Source organism: Sebastes fasciatus, chromosome 6 (assembly GCF_043250625.1).
Source record: "Sebastes fasciatus isolate fSebFas1 chromosome 6, fSebFas1.pri, whole genome shotgun sequence".
Lineage (NCBI taxonomy): Eukaryota > Metazoa > Chordata > Actinopteri > Perciformes > Sebastidae > Sebastes > Sebastes fasciatus.
In genome coordinates this window covers 18478517-18497954 of record NC_133800.1, presented here as the reverse complement: position 1 = coordinate 18497954, position 19438 = coordinate 18478517, and the positions used below count along the sequence as shown (strand labels likewise).

General features: G+C 39.2%; 1 protein-coding gene across 2 annotated transcripts in view; it reads left to right on the top strand.

Moving 5' to 3' along the window:
• Positions 1–12189, top strand: part of edil3a (EGF-like repeats and discoidin I-like domains 3a) — a 127698-nt gene extending 115509 nt beyond the window's left edge. For both annotated transcript variants that reach the window (XM_074638226.1, XM_074638225.1), the window contains exon 10: positions 9077–12189. In XM_074638226.1, the coding sequence (XP_074494327.1) occupies positions 9077–9226 (150 nt within the window). In that variant the 3' untranslated portion in view covers positions 9227–12189. The remainder of the gene's footprint in view (positions 1–9076) is intronic.
• The last annotated feature ends 7249 nt before the right edge of the window (positions 12190–19438 follow it).

Sequence of the window (19438 nt, the reverse complement as noted above, 5' to 3'; positions counted from 1 at the left end):
ACAGTGAATATGTATAAAATATTTCATCCAACAAAATCGTTAGAATGTGTAAAATGTGTTCCACTTCATTGAAAGATTTGTTGTCGTGCATTAATATAGCATCAAACAACTATTTGCTATGTTAAGATATAGAGGAGTACTATCTACCTGAGCAGAGAACGAAGTCACTCTCCATCTGTTTGTGTTGTAATCCGTCCTGAGTGACAGCGTCGTCGCAGAAGCGAACCCTCCGGTTAACGCTGTTACCCTCCGGTTAACGCTGTTACCTCTGTCAGCACTTTTGTTGTTGTTTGCACTGTTAGCGCTATTAGCACCGCCGACTCGCCATCGCCACGTTGAGAGCCGTTGAGAGGCAATAAAAATGCTCCTAGTCCCAATATTTGGCACCCTTACATTGCCGCCATACTTGATTTCCTAACTCATCTGCAGTTCATGCCCTGCAGTCTGTGCACACAAAAAGCATCAGCTATGATGTTGAGCTTTCTCGTAAAAACTGATTCTGAACAGTTTGTAGAGGTCATGTGGTAACTTCAAATGCCATTTCAAAATTAGATTTTCTTAAGGAAGGGCTGTTTATTTCGTTTGGCTCAGCGTGGTACACCTAAAGCTGAAATATGACAGCACCTTGTTAAGGCAAATAACACCCCTCAACAGCCAGATGTCAATTTCTGCACTTATCCTTGTTGCGGAGCCAGTGTAGCAGCCAGTGCCTGGAAATGTTTTTCCATCAGTGCAGTTCACATTCCTTGCTTGAGGAGTTTATAATTTCAACACCCACGATGATCTTTGGATACGGGCCACTGCATGCTCAGCATGATTTTCACTCAAGCAATCTCAATACTGAGCACTGGATGACTTCCGAAAGGCCTGGCAAGCGTCGTCTGAGAGAGCGAAGGGAAGGAGTGAAAAGTACTTGTGATTTCTCAGAAACCTTTTTTCTGTTTATAATGTTTTATTTTTGAAATCTCATTTTCTGAAATAACTCAGTGGGGAGCAGCACTTTCGTCAAGCTACACGTGGATTTAAAAATATATTTAAACTTTATACGAGCCATTTCTGTAACCGTTGCCTCGTGTTGTTATTGCTTTATAAGTCGGAGCAAAACCGTAGATAGGCAGTCAATCTGAGTGTATGTGCTCTGTATTAGAGGGCAGGCGTGTTTAGCAAGGCTTCTGAGAATGTCAATCAGTTTGTCCCTCGACGGAGCCGAGAGGCTGTTCAGATGTATGATTCTTCAAGGTGTTTTCCCCCTTCAGTCAGCTGAAGCAGCCATTAATGCTAGAGGACACATTTGGCTGTTGGGCTCCCGAGGCTCCTCCTGCCACACCACAATGCTTGACTTGGCGGGGATATACTGTGTGTGTGTGTGTGTGTGTGTGTGTGTGTGTGTAATGTGAATGTCTGGTGTCTGGTTCGGGCACAGTGGTAGAGGCTTGTAAGTATTCTTCTCAGCTCCCCCCTCCAGCTCCTGTGTGGCAGAGGCTGCAGGCAGTTAGATCTAGATTGAGAGAGGAGGCTCCGTCAGAATACAGATGTTGTCAAAGCGGGGCACAGTGGCACGCACACATACACACACACACACACATATACGTGACAGTATCCCTCTACAAAATCCATAGAGTGCCTTGTTTGCCTTTTCTGTACACACAAATGCCCAAATACCTGTGTACTGCACTTGTAACTGAGACAAGTAACAACATAGTGCATTGTTTAAACATAATTAATCCGGGATACATTCCATAATTATACATATTGGCTCGGCTGCGTTCCCACATGCACACACCTGGGTCACTACTGCCTAGTCCTGCACCACTGCTCTTTCCTGGTTGTCAATATTTGCACAGGCAGTTGATGGGGCCAATCAAGCACAGAAGTAATTGATTTATGTTTAATAGTGTTTCACTGAGGTGACACAGGGTTAATTAGCCATTAGAGCATTCAGTTCCCTCCCGGTCAGAGGGGAGCTGAATGTTAGATAGCTGTGAATACAATCATTTTAAGATTAACCACTAATAGACAGATTTTCTTCTCCACATGCACTTCAGCGTTAGAAAAACACATACCTAGATTACATATTGCCGTCCTCTTAGAATAAGTATAGTTGTGCATTTCAGTTACAGTTCAGTAACAGCCTCTTCCGGGCCGACATGCTCCTCTTGACCTTTCAATGAAGACGTGGCTGAGTTTGTCTGGTATCAGGCAACATGAGGTCAGAGAGCGAAGTGAACTGAGCGTCCTGCTCCCGTTGACCTGTATGGAGAGGCACCTTAGTAATACGGACCCGTGGCTTTACCAGCCTGGAAAATCAATAGTTGAGAGCAGAGTTGTGGCCCCTGGGTCAGTCGGAGGACACACACACACAGAGGAATGTGGCCTATATGCTTGTGTCTCTGGATAAAGTAACTATAGGCCTCGGGGCGATGAAGTGAGAGTCTCAACCCGCTCCCACATATTTGACTCAACATTAGATCTAAAAGATTTAAAAACACATTAGTTGGTTGTGCATGTTTAAGTCTGCTGTCTTGGATTTGTTTTCTTTCAGACTATAAGCAATGCTGTATGACTTTGGCAACAGAATACAACTTAAACTAAGAGTTTAGAATGAAACTTCAGTTCCCAATAGTTGGCAGCTTGCAGAAATACTACCAGTCGCCTCCACCAGTCAGCGGTTGGTGGCTCTTCCTCTAATGTCCTGATTCTGCTGCTGTATGCAGGTTGGACACAGAGCAAGTTTTGCTTCAGCAGCAGCGGCTGCATCATTCATGCAAGTTACTGAAGTAATTCATAATTAGAGTAATTTGATTCTGGTATCATTTACAGCAGCCATTCTGTAGGTTCTGCCTCTGTTCTTGAACTAACTCAACCAGTACACATGTGGATACCCAGTCACTGAAGTTTTATAGGACAAAACAAGAGCAGGAGTGTTGCAGTTTTCTAACTTTTAATTATTCACTTATCATAACTGATGGCTTGCAAATACATCAGTTTGGTACAATTTCAGTGACAAGAAATAACAGTCAAAATTTGATCGCCAGATCTGTACTTAAGTTACGCCACTTCCGGAGTTATTTCGCCCCAAACCACGATCTTTCCGAAACCTAACTAAGTAGTTTACTTGGCTAAACCTAACCAAGTCGTTTCCTAGGAAGACGGAAATTTATTTTGCAAAGACTGTATGCATGTAACAAGCGGAAATTGAGGAATAATTTTTTGTAAGATATCATACAAACTCTTGTATGGGAAAAATGAGAATACATTGACCTGCTGCAAAAGTCACAACACTTCTGACAACATTTGAAAAGGTTTTCCATCGAGGCATTGTGTTTGGCCATTTGCAAATAGATGATTAAATACAGTTGTGAAGCTTGCAACCCTTGCTAATATGGCAGCAACCACTGTTTAAAATGCTATTAGAAATGTCAGAGGATGGCAAAGGGTCATACAGCTGAGGTAATGGATCTACAGCCATTATTTACAGTAGAGTACCTCTTGTTTAGATATGTATAATTGTCTATGTCCGATGGTGAAGCAAAATGCCAAAGTTGTTTACCAATATGTTGTTGTTGAGGATACATTCATCACCTTACTCATCCCATTTCTGTTCTTTCTTTCTAGCATTACAGTATTTGTCCTGTTGTTGTGATTCTTCACACATCCTGTTCCAGACAGTTTATTTTAGAGACACTGGCTCGACTGACACTGTGCAGGTCCCCAGACAGTCTAGGAGAGATTCTTGTCATATTTCAATCAGCTGCGGCTTTCATGGCCTTCCTGTCCTGCCTTTTATACTGTGCTATCATGTGCCCTGGTTGTCACATTACAGATGTGGCAACACTCCTGGAAATGACACATTTCTCGCTTCCCGGTGTCAAATGTTGCAGTTCTGAAATACAATAAAAAGTGAAAAGAACACGTCAACACAGAATGGTTTGAAAATTGGTCGAATTTTGTGCTCTGTGGTTGGTTTCAAAACTGTTGTCCTTCTCTCCAGGTTTATTATATAATTAATATACTGTATGTAAGCATGTGGAAATGCTTTGAACGTACTGAAACAGATGTGAGCCAGCACACACTGCTGCTGCTCTATCAACCGTGAAACGCCATTCTGCCATAATGCGTACCGCAGATTTGGTTTCTAGACATACATGGTAATTTAGAGACAGGTTAAGGTTAGGTTGGTTAACAGTGAGTAAACAATATCATGTTTTGGTACTCAGCTGGAGAAACCTGAGACTGGCTCATACCATGAACTTAACACCGACATAGGTGACGAAAGAAAGAATGTAACAAAAAAATTTTTTTTCCAGGCTCATCTTGGTCTAACAATTTACAACACAGATAGTAATAAATCATTGTCTGCCATTCAGGGTTTCCTGTCAACCGTTTTACAGATGTTCTTGTATAATGGCTTTCTGGGCTGTTATTTCTTGCAGTGCTGTGGTTGGCTACTGGGGGAAACACTGGTAGCATTTATAGACTGTATATAAGAAGTGGACGTAGTCACCGTGACGTCACCCATTAGTTTGTGGACTGCTGTTTTGAAATCTCAAGTTCGGCATTTTGGCCGTCGCCATATTGGGTTTTTGCAACCAAAAGTGACACGAGAGAGTGGAGCTAATTACAACCGAACGCTGAATAAGACATTTTTAGGCGACCAAAAAGGTTATAATAAGCTTTCATGTACTGAAAACACACTTCCAGACCGGACAACTCCCAGACAGGACAATGCCGTGGTAGCGATTCACAAGGAAGCCACGCCCTAAAGCATACCCTGCTTTATGGTCTATTTGACTCTAAATGGGACCATAATTTACTAAATGAACATCATGCTGTATTGAAGAAGACTTGGAACTAGTGATTGAGAGTAGTAGTAGGTTCATTTTCTCATAGACTTCTATACAATCAGACTTCTTTTTGCAACCAGAGGAGTCGCCCCCTGCTGGCTATTTGAAGGAATGCAAGTTTAACGCACTTCCCCATTGGCTTCACTTCTCAGACCCGGAGGTTGCATGGCAGACCCTGTAACGGAGTATCCAGCTCTATTAAAATCTGTTTTTTTAGTGTTTTAGTATGTGAGAATGTACAGTATGTGTATATTGTCTTATTGTGATGAGATGTTGTTGTTGTTGTTGTTGATGTTGCTACTGCGGCAAAACCAATTGCCCCTCTGGGACAAATAAAGGTCTTGAACTTGAACTATGGAAACAATGGAATTCAGGATTCATAAACTCATCTAAAACTATTCTAAACTTAAGTCTATTTAAACACCGTGCTGATTTTCCTGGTCTACCCTAACAAGTTACAATTAGAAGTTTAGTTTATGTTCAAATGACCTCTTTAAATTGCATAAAAGTGATTATATTCAGTTACTCATCAACATTAATACATTCATTTAATTACCTCTCAAGCAGAAACATTAAAAAAAAATAATATTAAAGAACATATTAACGCATCTTAAGCACTATAAAGTGGATTTTAAGTTTATTGAAAGAAGCAGAGAATGTATAGAGAAAGCGGGAGAAATGACAGAGAGGGCAGGATGCCATGTGATGTAGTGTTTTTTGCTTGTCTGCAGATGCAAACCTTGTCTGAATGCAGTCTAAGCTTCGTGCTACAATATAGATGAGAAACACTGGGGAGAGAATGGGTTTCACTGCAGGATGAAAATGATGAAAAAGAATGTAGGATGAAAAGGTGACCTGCACTCGTTTGTGTTAGACATGTGAAATAAGGAAAGTAATGGAAGCGTACACCTGTCACATGATTTCAGCTTTAGTCTGCAGTAAGAGTTACTCAACAAAGCACCGCAAACGACAGAATAAAGAATTACATGAAAGCAGTCGTACGTATGCCAACACATGCGAGGAAGAGGAGGCAAAGGTTTGATATCTTGTCACATTATCGCATATTAATCAGGGACCATTATATCTCATATGTCCAGCTGGATAACTAAGAAAATCTATAACAGTATCTGTAAACCGTATGGTTCATGCTACAGCTTCTATAGAATATGAGCAATACTGTATCCTTATTTAGATCAATGCAATTATGTGCTTTATTGAGATTCACTAGCAACCACATTAAAAGCTTTAGTATAGCTTGTTTTTTTTTAGCTTCATATTCTATCTTAAGAAAGTTAATTAAAAAGTTATGTTGAGTTTTTAAGAAATTAAAAAGTTAGAACTTCATGTTCATATTCACACATTTCACATTTGATGTTATTAAATGTGTCATTCAGTGAACCGTGTTAGTTAAAAAACAAGATAAACACACTGACAACATTTAAGTAACAAGTTATATTTATATGTAATGTGCTGTAGAGTGAAACTACTTAAAATTGTACAGATTATGGTCATAGTCGGGGGCATTTTGAGGAGAAATCAATTTAACTTCTCAGCAAACCTGTTATGGAAACTGTTTCATCAAATTAGGACTTCTTTGCTGATGTTTTTTAGAATGTGAGAAATTATTGCTGAAATGTGTCTTTCTTTGTCCTTTTTCTGCCGCTCCAAGTACCGATACTGTAACAGCATGAATAAGCATGTATCAAAATTCAAGCGGTGGCTGGCTTGACTGGATTTTTGCCCTTGACCGCAGTGTTTTACAGTGCTGCTGCGCTATTCTTTTCTGTCCACGTGCTGTCAGTGTGAAAACCGTAAATTGTGAGAGTCTCTCAGTCAATGTGTAAAAGTTGGCAGCCCTGCTGTAACGGCTACGTGCAAAGGTGCATGTAGAGCTAAGACATAAATGCACAGCTCAAAATTTACTTGCAATACTGATATCGTGGAATTGCAAGCTTTGGTTAAAAGTACACAGCCCCATTTGTTTAACCACTTAAAGGAACGGTGTGTAACATCTCGGGGGATCTATTAGCAGAAATGGAATATAATATTCAATATTATACATAACTGTATATCACCTGAATCTAAGAATCGTGTTTTCGTTAGCTTAGAATGAGCCCTTCATATCTACATAGGGGGTGAGTCCTCTTCATGGAGTCCGCCATCTTGCTCTGCCATGTTTCTACAGTAGCTCAGAATGGACAAAGCAAACACTGGCTCTAGAGAGAGCCTTTCAAGTTTTTACGTAACCTGAAAGCCATCGTCTCTGACACGCTTGTGAAACTGCGGTAACGTAAGCCACAGAACCGTGGTACCTTCAGTCGCCGTCTGACTTCCGTTGCTCCTAAAGTAGTGTTATTATGGTAAGGATGGCCTCTGAGTGAGGCGAACAGCGCTGCCACGGTTTTGCACTTGGCGGCTCACTTCAGACACTCTGTCTTGAAAAAGGGAGGAGTGAGCAGAGGGGTACTCAGTTGGTTGCAATCTGCAACCACACCACTAGATTTCTCCAAATGCTACACACTGTACCTTTAAGATGACACACTTAGGCCTTTTAACACATAAGGATTCAAGATAACAGGTTTTCTCTTACATATCATTACCCTGAAGCATGGTGGTTTGTTTGCATTGAACATGCAATTTACATACTTTGCTTCGATTGGGCAGTTATTTTCTCATGTTGCCACTGTTCCTAATATTTCTTATTCAACGTTGACTGGAATGATCATCATTTCCTCCATTTAGTGTCAAGTTATTTTACCTTATTGAGTGGAGCAGAAATCAACTTTGTGCTTCTGTTTTCAGATGGATTCACTTGATTCAATTCAACTCAATGAAAGGATATATAGTGTGTGAATATTTTGTTTCATTTTTTTTTTTTAATTTTCCCAAATCCTTTGTGGGATTTTTCATGCATGGCCATTGTTTCTCGCACTTGTTGTAATGCAACCTTCAAGACCATGTTTTGACTGTCTTAATCACAACCAGCTCATACAGTATCATTATTTGAAAGATAATTAGTTGAAGCTTTACTCTGTAAAGGTCAACCTCTGTCTCCAGCACCTGCTTGGATTTGGCCCACTGATTTTCCATTCCACACAACAGTGAGTCCCATTACATCCCAATTACACAGGCATAATCATGTCTGTTTAATTGAAATGATCATATCCTTCAATGAAGCAGTCCCTGTAGGTACATTTCTTCCTAATATACTTAATTCTAGTGTCTATTAAGCACACACCAACACAAAGCGTCTAATAATCAACAATAGAGCACACATCCCAGTATGGCAAGTAGCTTATTTGTATCTGGTAGCTTGTTAACCCCTGAACTGTTCTTTCGAGGCTCATCTAAACGCTCTTAAATGTCATTGAATCGGTATAAAAGTGGTGCAGACACTGAAATCTCTCTCTTAACGGCTTGAATGTTTGTTTAGCTTAAATAACTGGATTTTCAGCACTTCAGCGAAGGATGTGCCCGTGGCTACATGGCTACATACTGAGAGTGTAGGTGTGTTGATTCAGGCTGCATATTAGTCTGAAGCACAATATGTTGTGAGTTGTACATAGCCAATACTGGAGAAACACGGCTTTCCCTTTATAGCAACATTTCTGGCAACCACCAGAGCCTTTTATTTAACGCCAAGGTGAAAAATAAAAAAAATGTACGAGAAAATTGAAGGAAAACAAGACCATCAAGCATAAGGTGCGTGATAATAACACCACTCAGTAGAAGCAGGAAGAACAACAGTAGATGTCTGTCAGTAATTGTGGAGGTGAGACTTCCAGCTGTGCTGCTCTAAAAACGCACACTTTTCCACAGGGGGAACTGTTGATGTGCTCACATGTGTGGTAATAAAAGAACCAAGAATAGGACTGAATTATTGGCAGTGTTTGGATTGAAGCTGTGATTGGCTGCACTTCATTCAGTAGCTGTTCGGGCAAGAGACCTTGAAGGTAATAGCCTGGAGAAATCAGGCGAGAAATGCACCAGGAATGTTCTGCACCTGCTTGGTAAAAAAGCATTACATTTGGTTTCTGTGGTTTTTCCACTGAAGATATTTTTCCACAACATGTTGACTTCTAAAGCATTTGATTGCCACGTTTCAAGCCTTAAAAGCCTTCAAATATTGTAGCACCATTAAAATTGTTTTTCTTGGTGTCAAGCAGACCAAAACTTGACGATAGTTTCTGGCTTTAAAAGATAATAATTCCTCCATGCTGCTGTCTTTATAGGTATTCCAAGGGAACTTCGACAACGACACACACCGAAAGAACGTGATAGATCCACCCATCTACGCTCGGCTCATCCGGATCCTTCCCTGGTCATGGTACGGCAGGATCACTTTGCGTGCAGAAGTACTCGGATGCACAGAGGAAGAGTGAAGTCCTTTTTTCCATTTTTCTTGCCATTGTCCCCTGTCCCCTTGGTATACTGGAGTATCCCACCCAGTATTTCAAAAATAAACTGTGCAACCTGTAAAAAGAAATCAATTTCCAATGGATTTTTCAAGAATACGTGTTTGGTTGTGGTGGGTTGCTGTTTGTTCTTTTTGTACAATAATTTAAAAACCTGCCCTTGATCCACTTTTGTCTTTCAGTTTCCTCTTTAAAGCGTGATCTTTGTCTTTTTATTCTTCTCAAGATTCACCATCCTGTTTGGAATGAACTTCTGTAATATATATATGGGCGGGGTGGGGTGGAGTCGGAGAGGGGCTCTCGCTGTGGTTTTAACTTGTTGCCATGGAAGCTATTGTACAGTGTCACTTTTTAACAAAGATGTGAAATCTGTCTGCCGTGCTTCATTGGACATAATTAACCAACTTCATACCATAACTAAACTGTCTGAAATACCATGTAGGGATCACACGTTATCACATTATCAGATATATTTTTACTTTGATTACGCCACTTCCTCAAGCCATGCTTTTACCCTAATGGACACTGGCATTACTACATCAATCAAAACACTATTAATGCTCTTGTATTATATGTAAAAGACTAAGAAATTGCATGGTGCGTGAATTATAAATGTATATTATGACAAATCATTTAAAACCTCCAGCCCTGAGAGCAATGGCTTTGATTTAGGGACCTATTTTTATGTGCATTTTTAAATAGTTCTGAAACATTACAACACACTGCAAAAGCTTACTGAAGATAAACAAATATGTGAGACAATAAACAAGCACTGCAGTTAACCGTGGCGCTGCAGCACTGACACTGAGGCTTGTAGGCTGTCTCTAGTTGAATCGTCTTAATGCTCTCATAAGGAGTTCCATTTTTTTTATTTGTATTTGATTACTGCTACACTTTTTCTAAGATATTTGGACTTATTGTTTGTGCTCGTTCTTTTTTGTATTTATTTAGATATATCTGTCACAGCTGTCAGATGCATAAAATCCGTGTTTAATGTCTTTGTGTTGTCTTGGAGATCTAAGTTGTGTCAATTACAAAGCTCAGGATAGATGTCATTCATAATAATAATAACCCACAAATGTATCATTTTTGGCCACCTATTTAAAGATTTCTCTGTATTATTATTTAAAGAAAAAGTCAAAATGAGAGAGAGCAATTATTTAAATCATGTCCGTATATGCATAACTCAAATATTGAAAGCAGTCTTTTATTTTCTTGAATCCCTTTGTGATAAATGATAATTGTTAATTAATTTCTTCTTCTTCTTTTCAAAAGAGAGCAAATGTCCAAGATTAATAATATATTAATATATGCCATTATCTCAAACCTACAATGATGAAGAACCGTGGTAACAGTACAGAGCTCTAAATTAAATATGGACAGCCTCTTTATTTCAGGGGATCTGATCTTTATTATCATGCTGGATGAGAAATTATATAGTAATGAAATGTTGAAGAGCTTGTGGGTATTTTCACATAAGATGACAGCAGCTCTCTTGATGGTTTCAGGGAGCTAAAAATATTTAGACACGTTAAGGTTACCGGGGATAAAGATGCCGTTATGCCAACATATTCTATTTATGCAGTTTTCGCTGTATGGGTTTCTGCTGTTGGCCGCATCCTGCAGTAAATGAACAGTGGTGCTTGGCTGGTTAAATAAATGGAAGTAAACAAGTACCCGAGGTATCTTAGCAGTGTCAAACCTTACAGCTCCATTCTACACGGCTTAAAAATAGGCCTGGATTACTCTTGTGGTTCACACTCTTGACTAGTTTTCCCAAAGCTCTTGAGTGCAAGAATAAGAGCTGAAGGGAGCTACTTTTTATGCTCCGTGTTTCACTTAAGACTCGCCAGCTTTCAGTCACTTAACTATCCAATCATTTCATATTGTAAGAATACAATGTATTTGTTGTGAGATTGCAGCTCAGTCTGAAAGCGACAGTAAGGAGAACCTTATTTAAATGTAATGCACCAGTCTCTCCAAATAATTTTGGTTGCTAGAGTGCCACTTTTTATTTTCATCACTTTATATTCAATGAGTGAAAATGCATTGGAATCAAACATTTTTGGACTTAATTTTTAAAGCACGGCAAGAAAAATACCAATACAAATATGTCGGTGCTTACTTTATATTGTCATTCCATCATGTTGTTGTAGTTGACAAGTAACAGTAAAAACAAAACAAAACAAAAACATATTTTGATTGTTATCTGGATAATTGGAACTGAGTATTGGCAATTGTATTCTGGTTTGGCAAATTACAATAGGATACCTTGGTGAAGTTTACTCGTGTTATGTTGCCAAACTCGATTTGTACTTCAATGTAAGTTACACTGAAATACTTTGCTGTAGATTACCAATATGTGAAAATACAGTAGTTATTGGTGTGAATAAGTGACTGTCATTCCTTAGGTTCATGGACACAGGATAAGCATAATAGATTATGTTTATTGTCATATAACTCTATCTTGGCTAGCATCTGCTCTGATTGATGTTTGTAGTCAGCTTCCTGTCAGCAGGCCTGCTACAAAGCTTTGAGGAAGTTTGCATGACGTACGAGTTTGAACGGTACAAGTATAACAAAGATGTCCACAGGCACATTATGTTCTCGCATATCATAAAGATCTAATAGCCTTTACTTTGTGCTCGCCATCGATTGTCTTGTGCATTGTAAAACCTCATCTCACAGGTTCAAAAGTGGAGCTGAGTGGAAACTCATCCTGTCTTTGTATTTCTGTGTCCGCTGTTCACATATTATTTCTTACCTCGTCAGTCTGAGTGTCAATCACTATCTAGAAAACGTACCTATTATAATACTGGTTAGGTTCAAGCCTGCAGAGGAGAGGGAGAAACTGTGTACAGTCAAAAAAGATGTTGCTTCAAACAAAAGCTCTTTCAGTTTGACAAATAAAAACATATCTGTGAAAATGACGTGGTTGCTTTGCTTTCTTTAAATGTCTCATCACTTTCTTCTGTTTATCTCTTGATACACGATGTATTATATATTCCACCTCCGTTATTCTCAGTCTCCACCGCAGCACTTAGTCACTCATCTTGATGAGCTGAGAGGTCCATACCGGTGTAGAGATGTTCATACAGCCCAGATGAAGGAAATTAGCAATATTAACCTTTGGTTTTGAAGTCTATTTGCATGGTGTTTATTTTGCTTTTGACTGCCTTTTTCTGCTGTTGTTATAACAGTTACAGTTGCCATTAATTCTATGCTTCTCTTACTATGTATCTTATACCCATGCCATGCACCCCAACAACTCTGACAATGGCAGATAGCTGTGCACATTGTGGCTTTATTCCTAGAATAAATGACGAAATGTCTTAGGAGTCATCGCATGAATTGTGCACTGACCAGTTTCTCATAAATAAAAGTGAACTAAGATGTATTCCGGCTTTACCAGGCTACAGTAAGTTCTTTTTTGTCAGCTGATCTTTTAAATAGTATCTGACTTGCCGATCAACTTTATAAAGGAATTAAAGGAATTGTTTGCCTGCTTGCTTTCTTGCCGAGACTTAGATCAGAAAATCAATGGGTGGATAAGCAGGAATTGGACAGTGACATTTCCTGACCTCTAATTAGAGGGTGTTAATATTCTTATTTTTATTTTATTTCATGACATAGATAAGTCCCATTTGATTTAAATCAGTAGATGGTGTAGTGATCCATTTCCAACCCATGAAATGCATTTTTTTAAATACATTTGGTGAGAAATGTCAATATTAACAAGATGTGTTTTATCACAGTACAGTCATATCATTTAGTTTACAGCTCAAAAAACATGTTGGAGTGTGCAGTACTTCTTTAGATATTGTCTGCACATACAGTATGTTTTGTCATTTTGAGTTGCTTAATAAGTAATTTTTGTGTTTATTTCTTAGTTTTAACAATGCTAGAAGTGGTGCCGGTTGTGCTGCTCATAATGATGCCAGAAGAACAAAATGATTGCACCCTTAGAGACTCTCTGCTGTGATGTGCTACATCTTCCCTTACTGTTAGCGTACTCTTATTGTTCTCAAGGGTAACCAGGACTTGTTTTGTGTCAGTATTATGTGGTAATTCAGCAACAATCGGATCACAAGTAGATGAAAATTTAGTCCTGATAACATTTTAAGTTTCTAAATATGATTGTTAGTTTGATGAGTAGAAGGGAACACGTACACCACTTGCTTTGTCTCCTTTGTGGTGCAGGGAATCAATTTCCCTGAATGCCCAATTTCAAAGACAAAATTGAATTTCCGCACACACACTCTGCGTTGATTTATTTAAAAAGATTCAAGGTTTCAGTCACAAGGACCTTTCTCAAGACATCAACAACCATAAAGTGACACAGTGATATGTCAGTTTGATGAGTGACCCATCAAGTCCAAACAGCTCTACAGTAACTACTAAACAGCAGCTCTACTGCAACAGATAGACATTACATATTCCAACTATTACTCAACATAATTGGGAAGTTTAATAGTAATTGTATTAGTATGAATATACTGTAGCTTTGGATTTTAATTACTTAGATAAAGATCTTCTTGCAAAAGAGTCTGTTGGCTTTGCACTGCTTGGCCCTCTACTGCTCCGTCAAGCTTGGCTCAATGTCAACACGGTTCTCCCACATTAAGCTGCTTCCATTGATTTTCTTTGTCCTGCCATTGCCAGTTTCTGGGTCTCAAATGAGTTCTCACAGTTGTGGCAGGGGATTCCCAGTGTGAGTCGCAGGGCCAACACAGCAGCGGCGGCGGATGGCTGAAAAGTCCAGTAATGATTTTGTTATCAAAGTGTCAGTGCAGGGGGAGGTAATTGCCTCATAACTCAGGTGAGTGAAGCTACTTCGCAATTAAAAGCTGATTAAAAAACAATCGGTTTAGTCTGGTTGTCCTTTCCATTAAAGCTTGATCAGTAAAAATTCTACATTCAGTGACCACTTTTTGGTGGTCTTTGGAGGAGGATTGTTCCCTGTTTAAATGGATGTTTCTTATGTGGTATTTTTACCTGCAGCAAATCAATACAGAACACAAGGTGTTTGCACATAGATTTTTTTTTGTCTAGCAATGGACTCAACGCTTTGAGTGCAAGGGATCTACTAATGTTGTGTCTTCTTACATTTTGGAACTTCTTATCTAAGTTTGCAGCAACATTTCACAAGTACGATATTTCCTCCAGATGCAATGATGTCAATTCTAAAAAAAAATATTGTATTGTTAGAGTTTGTTAGATTTGACGGTAATCAGTACAACTGGCTAGGCAGAACTGATGAGAAATATTGCATTCAAAGCCGTTTTATTGAAATTATTAGCCTTATCAATGTGCAGTGCAGAACAAAGAAAAGACAGGGAGCAAGAAGATAGAGCGCACCTAAAATGTACACATTGAGGTAATAATATATAGCATAAAATAATACCAATATTTGTAATATTGTGAATACATTTTGTTGTCTCTTGGTGCACATAAGTACAGCTCCCTTTAGTGGCTAAGACATTCCTTTGTGATCTGTTTCATACCTTCACTGCAATCATTTTCACATCATTACTGTTAATTCATTTCTAACTTCTTATTTTCTCACTTCCCACTTGTGTACTCCTATCTTCTATCTTTCTACAACAATCCCTGGTTTCTTCATCTTTTTATGCAAGAAGCTCTCAGTGTAATAGAGCAGCCACATATTGTTTGCCGTCTTAATTTCAACATTTGTGTAGCTGTTTGGGCTTGTATCTGTTTCTTGACCTTTTTATTCCCTTTTCCAATTTCACTTCTTTTATCTTTTCTTGATGGAAACCCACAGGGGACTTCATTCAAAATTATAATTTTGCAATAAGTGGAAGAGCGCCCCCAGTCTATTGCATTTACACCTACATGTCACCAGCTCTTTGGGCATCAGAATGAAAATGAGAATAGCTGTCAGTCATCTCATCAAGGCGGGGCTTCAATTAGGACATCACTTCCTCTCTCAGTGACCAACAATCTGTAACAGGTGCTTGCACTTAAACCAGTTAACTTAGCTTGAAATTCACTTCGACCCGCCGACACTGTTCTTTGTGATTGCTAAATGGCTTTCTATCTCAGATAACGTCCATATCTTCAACCTATGCTCAACCTATTCAATGCTTATTATATTTTCATGATGATAAAAGGTTAGGGATGATCCAAGTGACCCACCGACCTCCACGCCCAACAAGCGGGAAAAAGAAGGGCCACTTGATTCCAGTTCCTGGGATGTCCAGTGTCTTTGGCTCACTGTCAGCAGACCAGTGAGTATTATAAACAATATTCCAACTAGCTTCATGCATTAACAAAACACACAGATTCTCAATGACTAAAAGAACCAGAATAACAAGTGTCAAAGGAAGCTTGTAAATTAATATTTTTTGCACTGCTTACTGATACATATTTAGTTGGTTAATCAGTTCAGTATCATTCCTTGTCCATATATAGGAAAATGAGATGAAGCTTGGGAGATGTCTCAATAAAGGCATTTAGCAATAGTATAAGTTGATTGCAATCAGTAATAATGCAATGTTGTTGATGCATATCATGCACCCACCAATACTTAATGAGCTATTTATTTCATTAGCATTTTGTATAGGCTTCAGCACTTGCTTCAGTGTTGTAAATGACCAGGAGCATGAGTTTTTCATAGAAAATATAAATGTATTGTCATGTGTTTTTGTTTTTTTAATGCACTAACAGGACATCTATGCATCAAGGCGTGCCTCTATCCTGTATGAAGAGAGTCCGTGGCTGCTGACACCACGACGTAACTCCTCACTGAGCTGAAGGTGTGCACGGATGCCTGTGCACACATCTCACGACTCATGGGTAAGCACATTATTATATTTTATTGATAGTAGTTTTAGCTGAGTGTAATGTTATTGTTTTTAATAAGTTGCTGCTCTTTCAGTGTGTGATTTTCATAAAAAAACAAACAAACATGTATTTATTTTCAGGAACTGTGTCTTGGACTCCTCCACCATGTGGTGAACAAGTATAGCTGGTTGCGATACCACCATGAGGGGCTGGGGCAGCTCCACCAAGAGGGTCAATGGGTCCCAAGGCTCTCGCTGACATCGTGATGAACAGGCGGTGGTTGAAGACTACACAAGTACCTGAACTTCAGGTAAGCTAGAAAGCTTTGTTTTTAAATTGTGTCCAACACACAGTTCACAGGTAAAATGTTACTCAACCTCTCAACTTACTGTTTACAAACAGTTATATTCATGTCAGCATATCCAAGTTATTCATTTGATATGGCTTTATACATAAACTCAGCCATAGGGTGCATCCCAAGTGTGTTATTTGAAATTTCCTCTATCCTCGCTTGAACTGGAAGTTGTTCTGGTGGGCCATCTTGAAGACCTTCCCAAAGCTCTTATTTCTGCACGGAGGAGCAAGGAGGGATCTCTGAGGAGCCATGAGCGAGGATACACGAGAGCAGCCTTCACGGAAGTCTTTTACCGACCGACACGCCACCTTATTGGATATCAGTTACTGTTTGGACGCTGCAGCTGATCGGGACAGATCCGATACACGTCAACATCACTGGAGTTTCATACCGGATTTTAAGACAGATAGCAGATTAAAAGTTTTATATTTTAGTTGCCTTCTGATTCACCATCTAGTTCAAATCTGTGTTCATTGTAGGTCTGAACAGCAGCAGATGGACCTGCGGTATCTCTCCTTCACACACCGTGGCTGAAGAAGCCTGTTACTGAAAGAGCTATTTAACACATGAGGACAGACACTAGACACCTTTCTTCATTTATTAGAAAGAGTTTTCTTTTCATGATCTGTTTTTTCTCCCATTAACGTTTACTAAGGATTTAAAGTCAGAGAGATTTGGAGAGTCTGTCTCTCAGCAACAAACACCTTTTACATAATTTATTGTCATTTCCATTCAGTTACATTGAGAGGTTGATAATTCCTGAGCGTCAGGTTTGTTGAGTTACATCATTTCAATTTTCCCTGAAACATTTAGCCTCATAAATAATTTCCAGTGTTCAAAAGACACAATAATCATATTCTGGGTTATTAAATAATGAATTCACACTCAGAATATCAATAAATACAGACGCTAACAATGAATAATTAATATAAAGGCATTCTGCCAGTAGAAATATCCTCTAAGCAGGACACAGTATACAGTATAAATACCGACTGCAAGTTGTTATTCATGTGCAGGCGTTTGTTAAACAGGTAACAGGCTACAGAGAGAAAACACTGCTGCTCTGTAATGTCTTTATTAGTATTAGTACAGTGCAGACACAAACTCCATCAAAAGTCTCTACAGCTGTTTTAAGCCGACTGACAGCTGATCCAGCTGTGATCAGCTGCCGCCGTCATCAGAATCAGACGTCGCTTCACGTAACGCTTCAGAGGAAAGCACGTCTCATTTCTCTAAAAACATATTTCTTCGTTTCCTCTCTCTTTGCATGGTTTCCTTGAAAAGACGCAAGTTAGGAAAACGTGTATGCAGTTAAGAGACTTGGGATTCATCCATTGGGATCAGAGGTGGAAATGTGCCCATTTCAAGGTTTGGGTATTAAATAAGGTCTATAAAGTGTATACACATGATGTTCCTACACTGAAGTAAACCTCCCTACATCTGAGGCCCGTACCACAAAGCAGGATTTGCGGTTTGCGAGGTAACTTCAGGGTTAAGCCTGGGTTTTCCGTCCTATGGCAGTGGTTCACTGCTTACTGGGGCAGATCACCATGTTAACTTATGCTGAACACCTCCCCTGCTCTGGAGCAGGCTATGTTCAATATAAGAGATCAACTCGTATAAAAGCACCGCATGCTGACCAATCAGAGCTCGGTGCGCGGATCGTATGGTAATAATACACAAATACAAAGAAGTTTAAGTCATTATCCAGGCTAAAAGCAACACAGTTTAAACTGACAAATGCAGGAAGGACAGCTGGATTTATGCTGTGGGTGCTTACTGCTTTGAAATTATGTTTTTATATTTATATTTTTACTTGCTCTCAAGTAATAAGGGTGAAATAGTCATACACTCCACATCATTGGTAAAGGGCATAATGAAGTGTAATCCATTCATCCATTACACTTCTGAATGCAGCTTTTATATCCAGTAACTGCCCCATCTAGACGACTAGATCTGACTCTTGAGTACTCCGTTAAATTAATAATTCTGTTAATTTAATCATTCACACATCGGCAATTTTTTCTTTTGCCAGCTGTCCTTCCTGCATTTGGCAGCTTCAACTGCAATACTTTTAGCCTGGATTATGTGTTTAACTTCTCCGTATTTGTCTAATATAGTTTGCTCTTCCTTTGTAAAATGTGCCACTCTGCCTGTCTATCTGCTAGTCTGTGGACTTGTCCATGTTTGTGATTGATCATATGCTGCAAACACCGCCACGTTCATGTGAACGCGCTCGTAGTCAGATGGAGAAGCCCTGGGTTGACATACCGAGTTGATAACCACCGTCATAGGACCATTTACCGTGATCTTGTTTGTTAGGGTTAGTTAAACCAGATAACGAGAAGATTCCCTGGGTATGTTGAACTCGCTTCGTAGTACAGGCCCACTGGTATGTATATGACTGATACATTGACATCTTTCAAGTCTTCATTGAAATGTCTTGCTTTAACAGAAAGGCATCCACATGGTGAAAATGAACACAGAAGGAAAACCTGATGTATTGAGCATCGTGTGTTTTGTGCCATCCATCTGGTTGGAGACCACATGGACATCATCATCCGTTCTCAAAAGACTATAGTATGGTATGTCATAAAAATGTCATAGTATAGTATGTAAAAAAAGGTCATAGTATAGTATGTCGAAAAAATACAAGTCCAAGTATAGTATGTCGAAAAAATTAAAAAAGTCGTATTATAGTATAGTATACCAATAGATAAATTCCTCAGACTGCCTTTTTTTGTCATGTCCGGATTTGTGTATGTGTTTGTAAATCTGTTGTATTTCCATTGTTGGATACAGTATATCCTGGAGCATTATTTGTGGGAGGTTCATGTTCACGACTATCTCTGGATGATGTTTATGTTTTGATGATGCTGGTGTCTTGTGCTGTTAGATAATGGTAGGCTAACATGCCAGAAGGTTTGATTTGTTGTTAGTTAATGTGTCTGAATAATCCCATGAGGGATGGGTTATGTAAATGACCAAACACGAAAATAAAGGTTCATTCATTTATT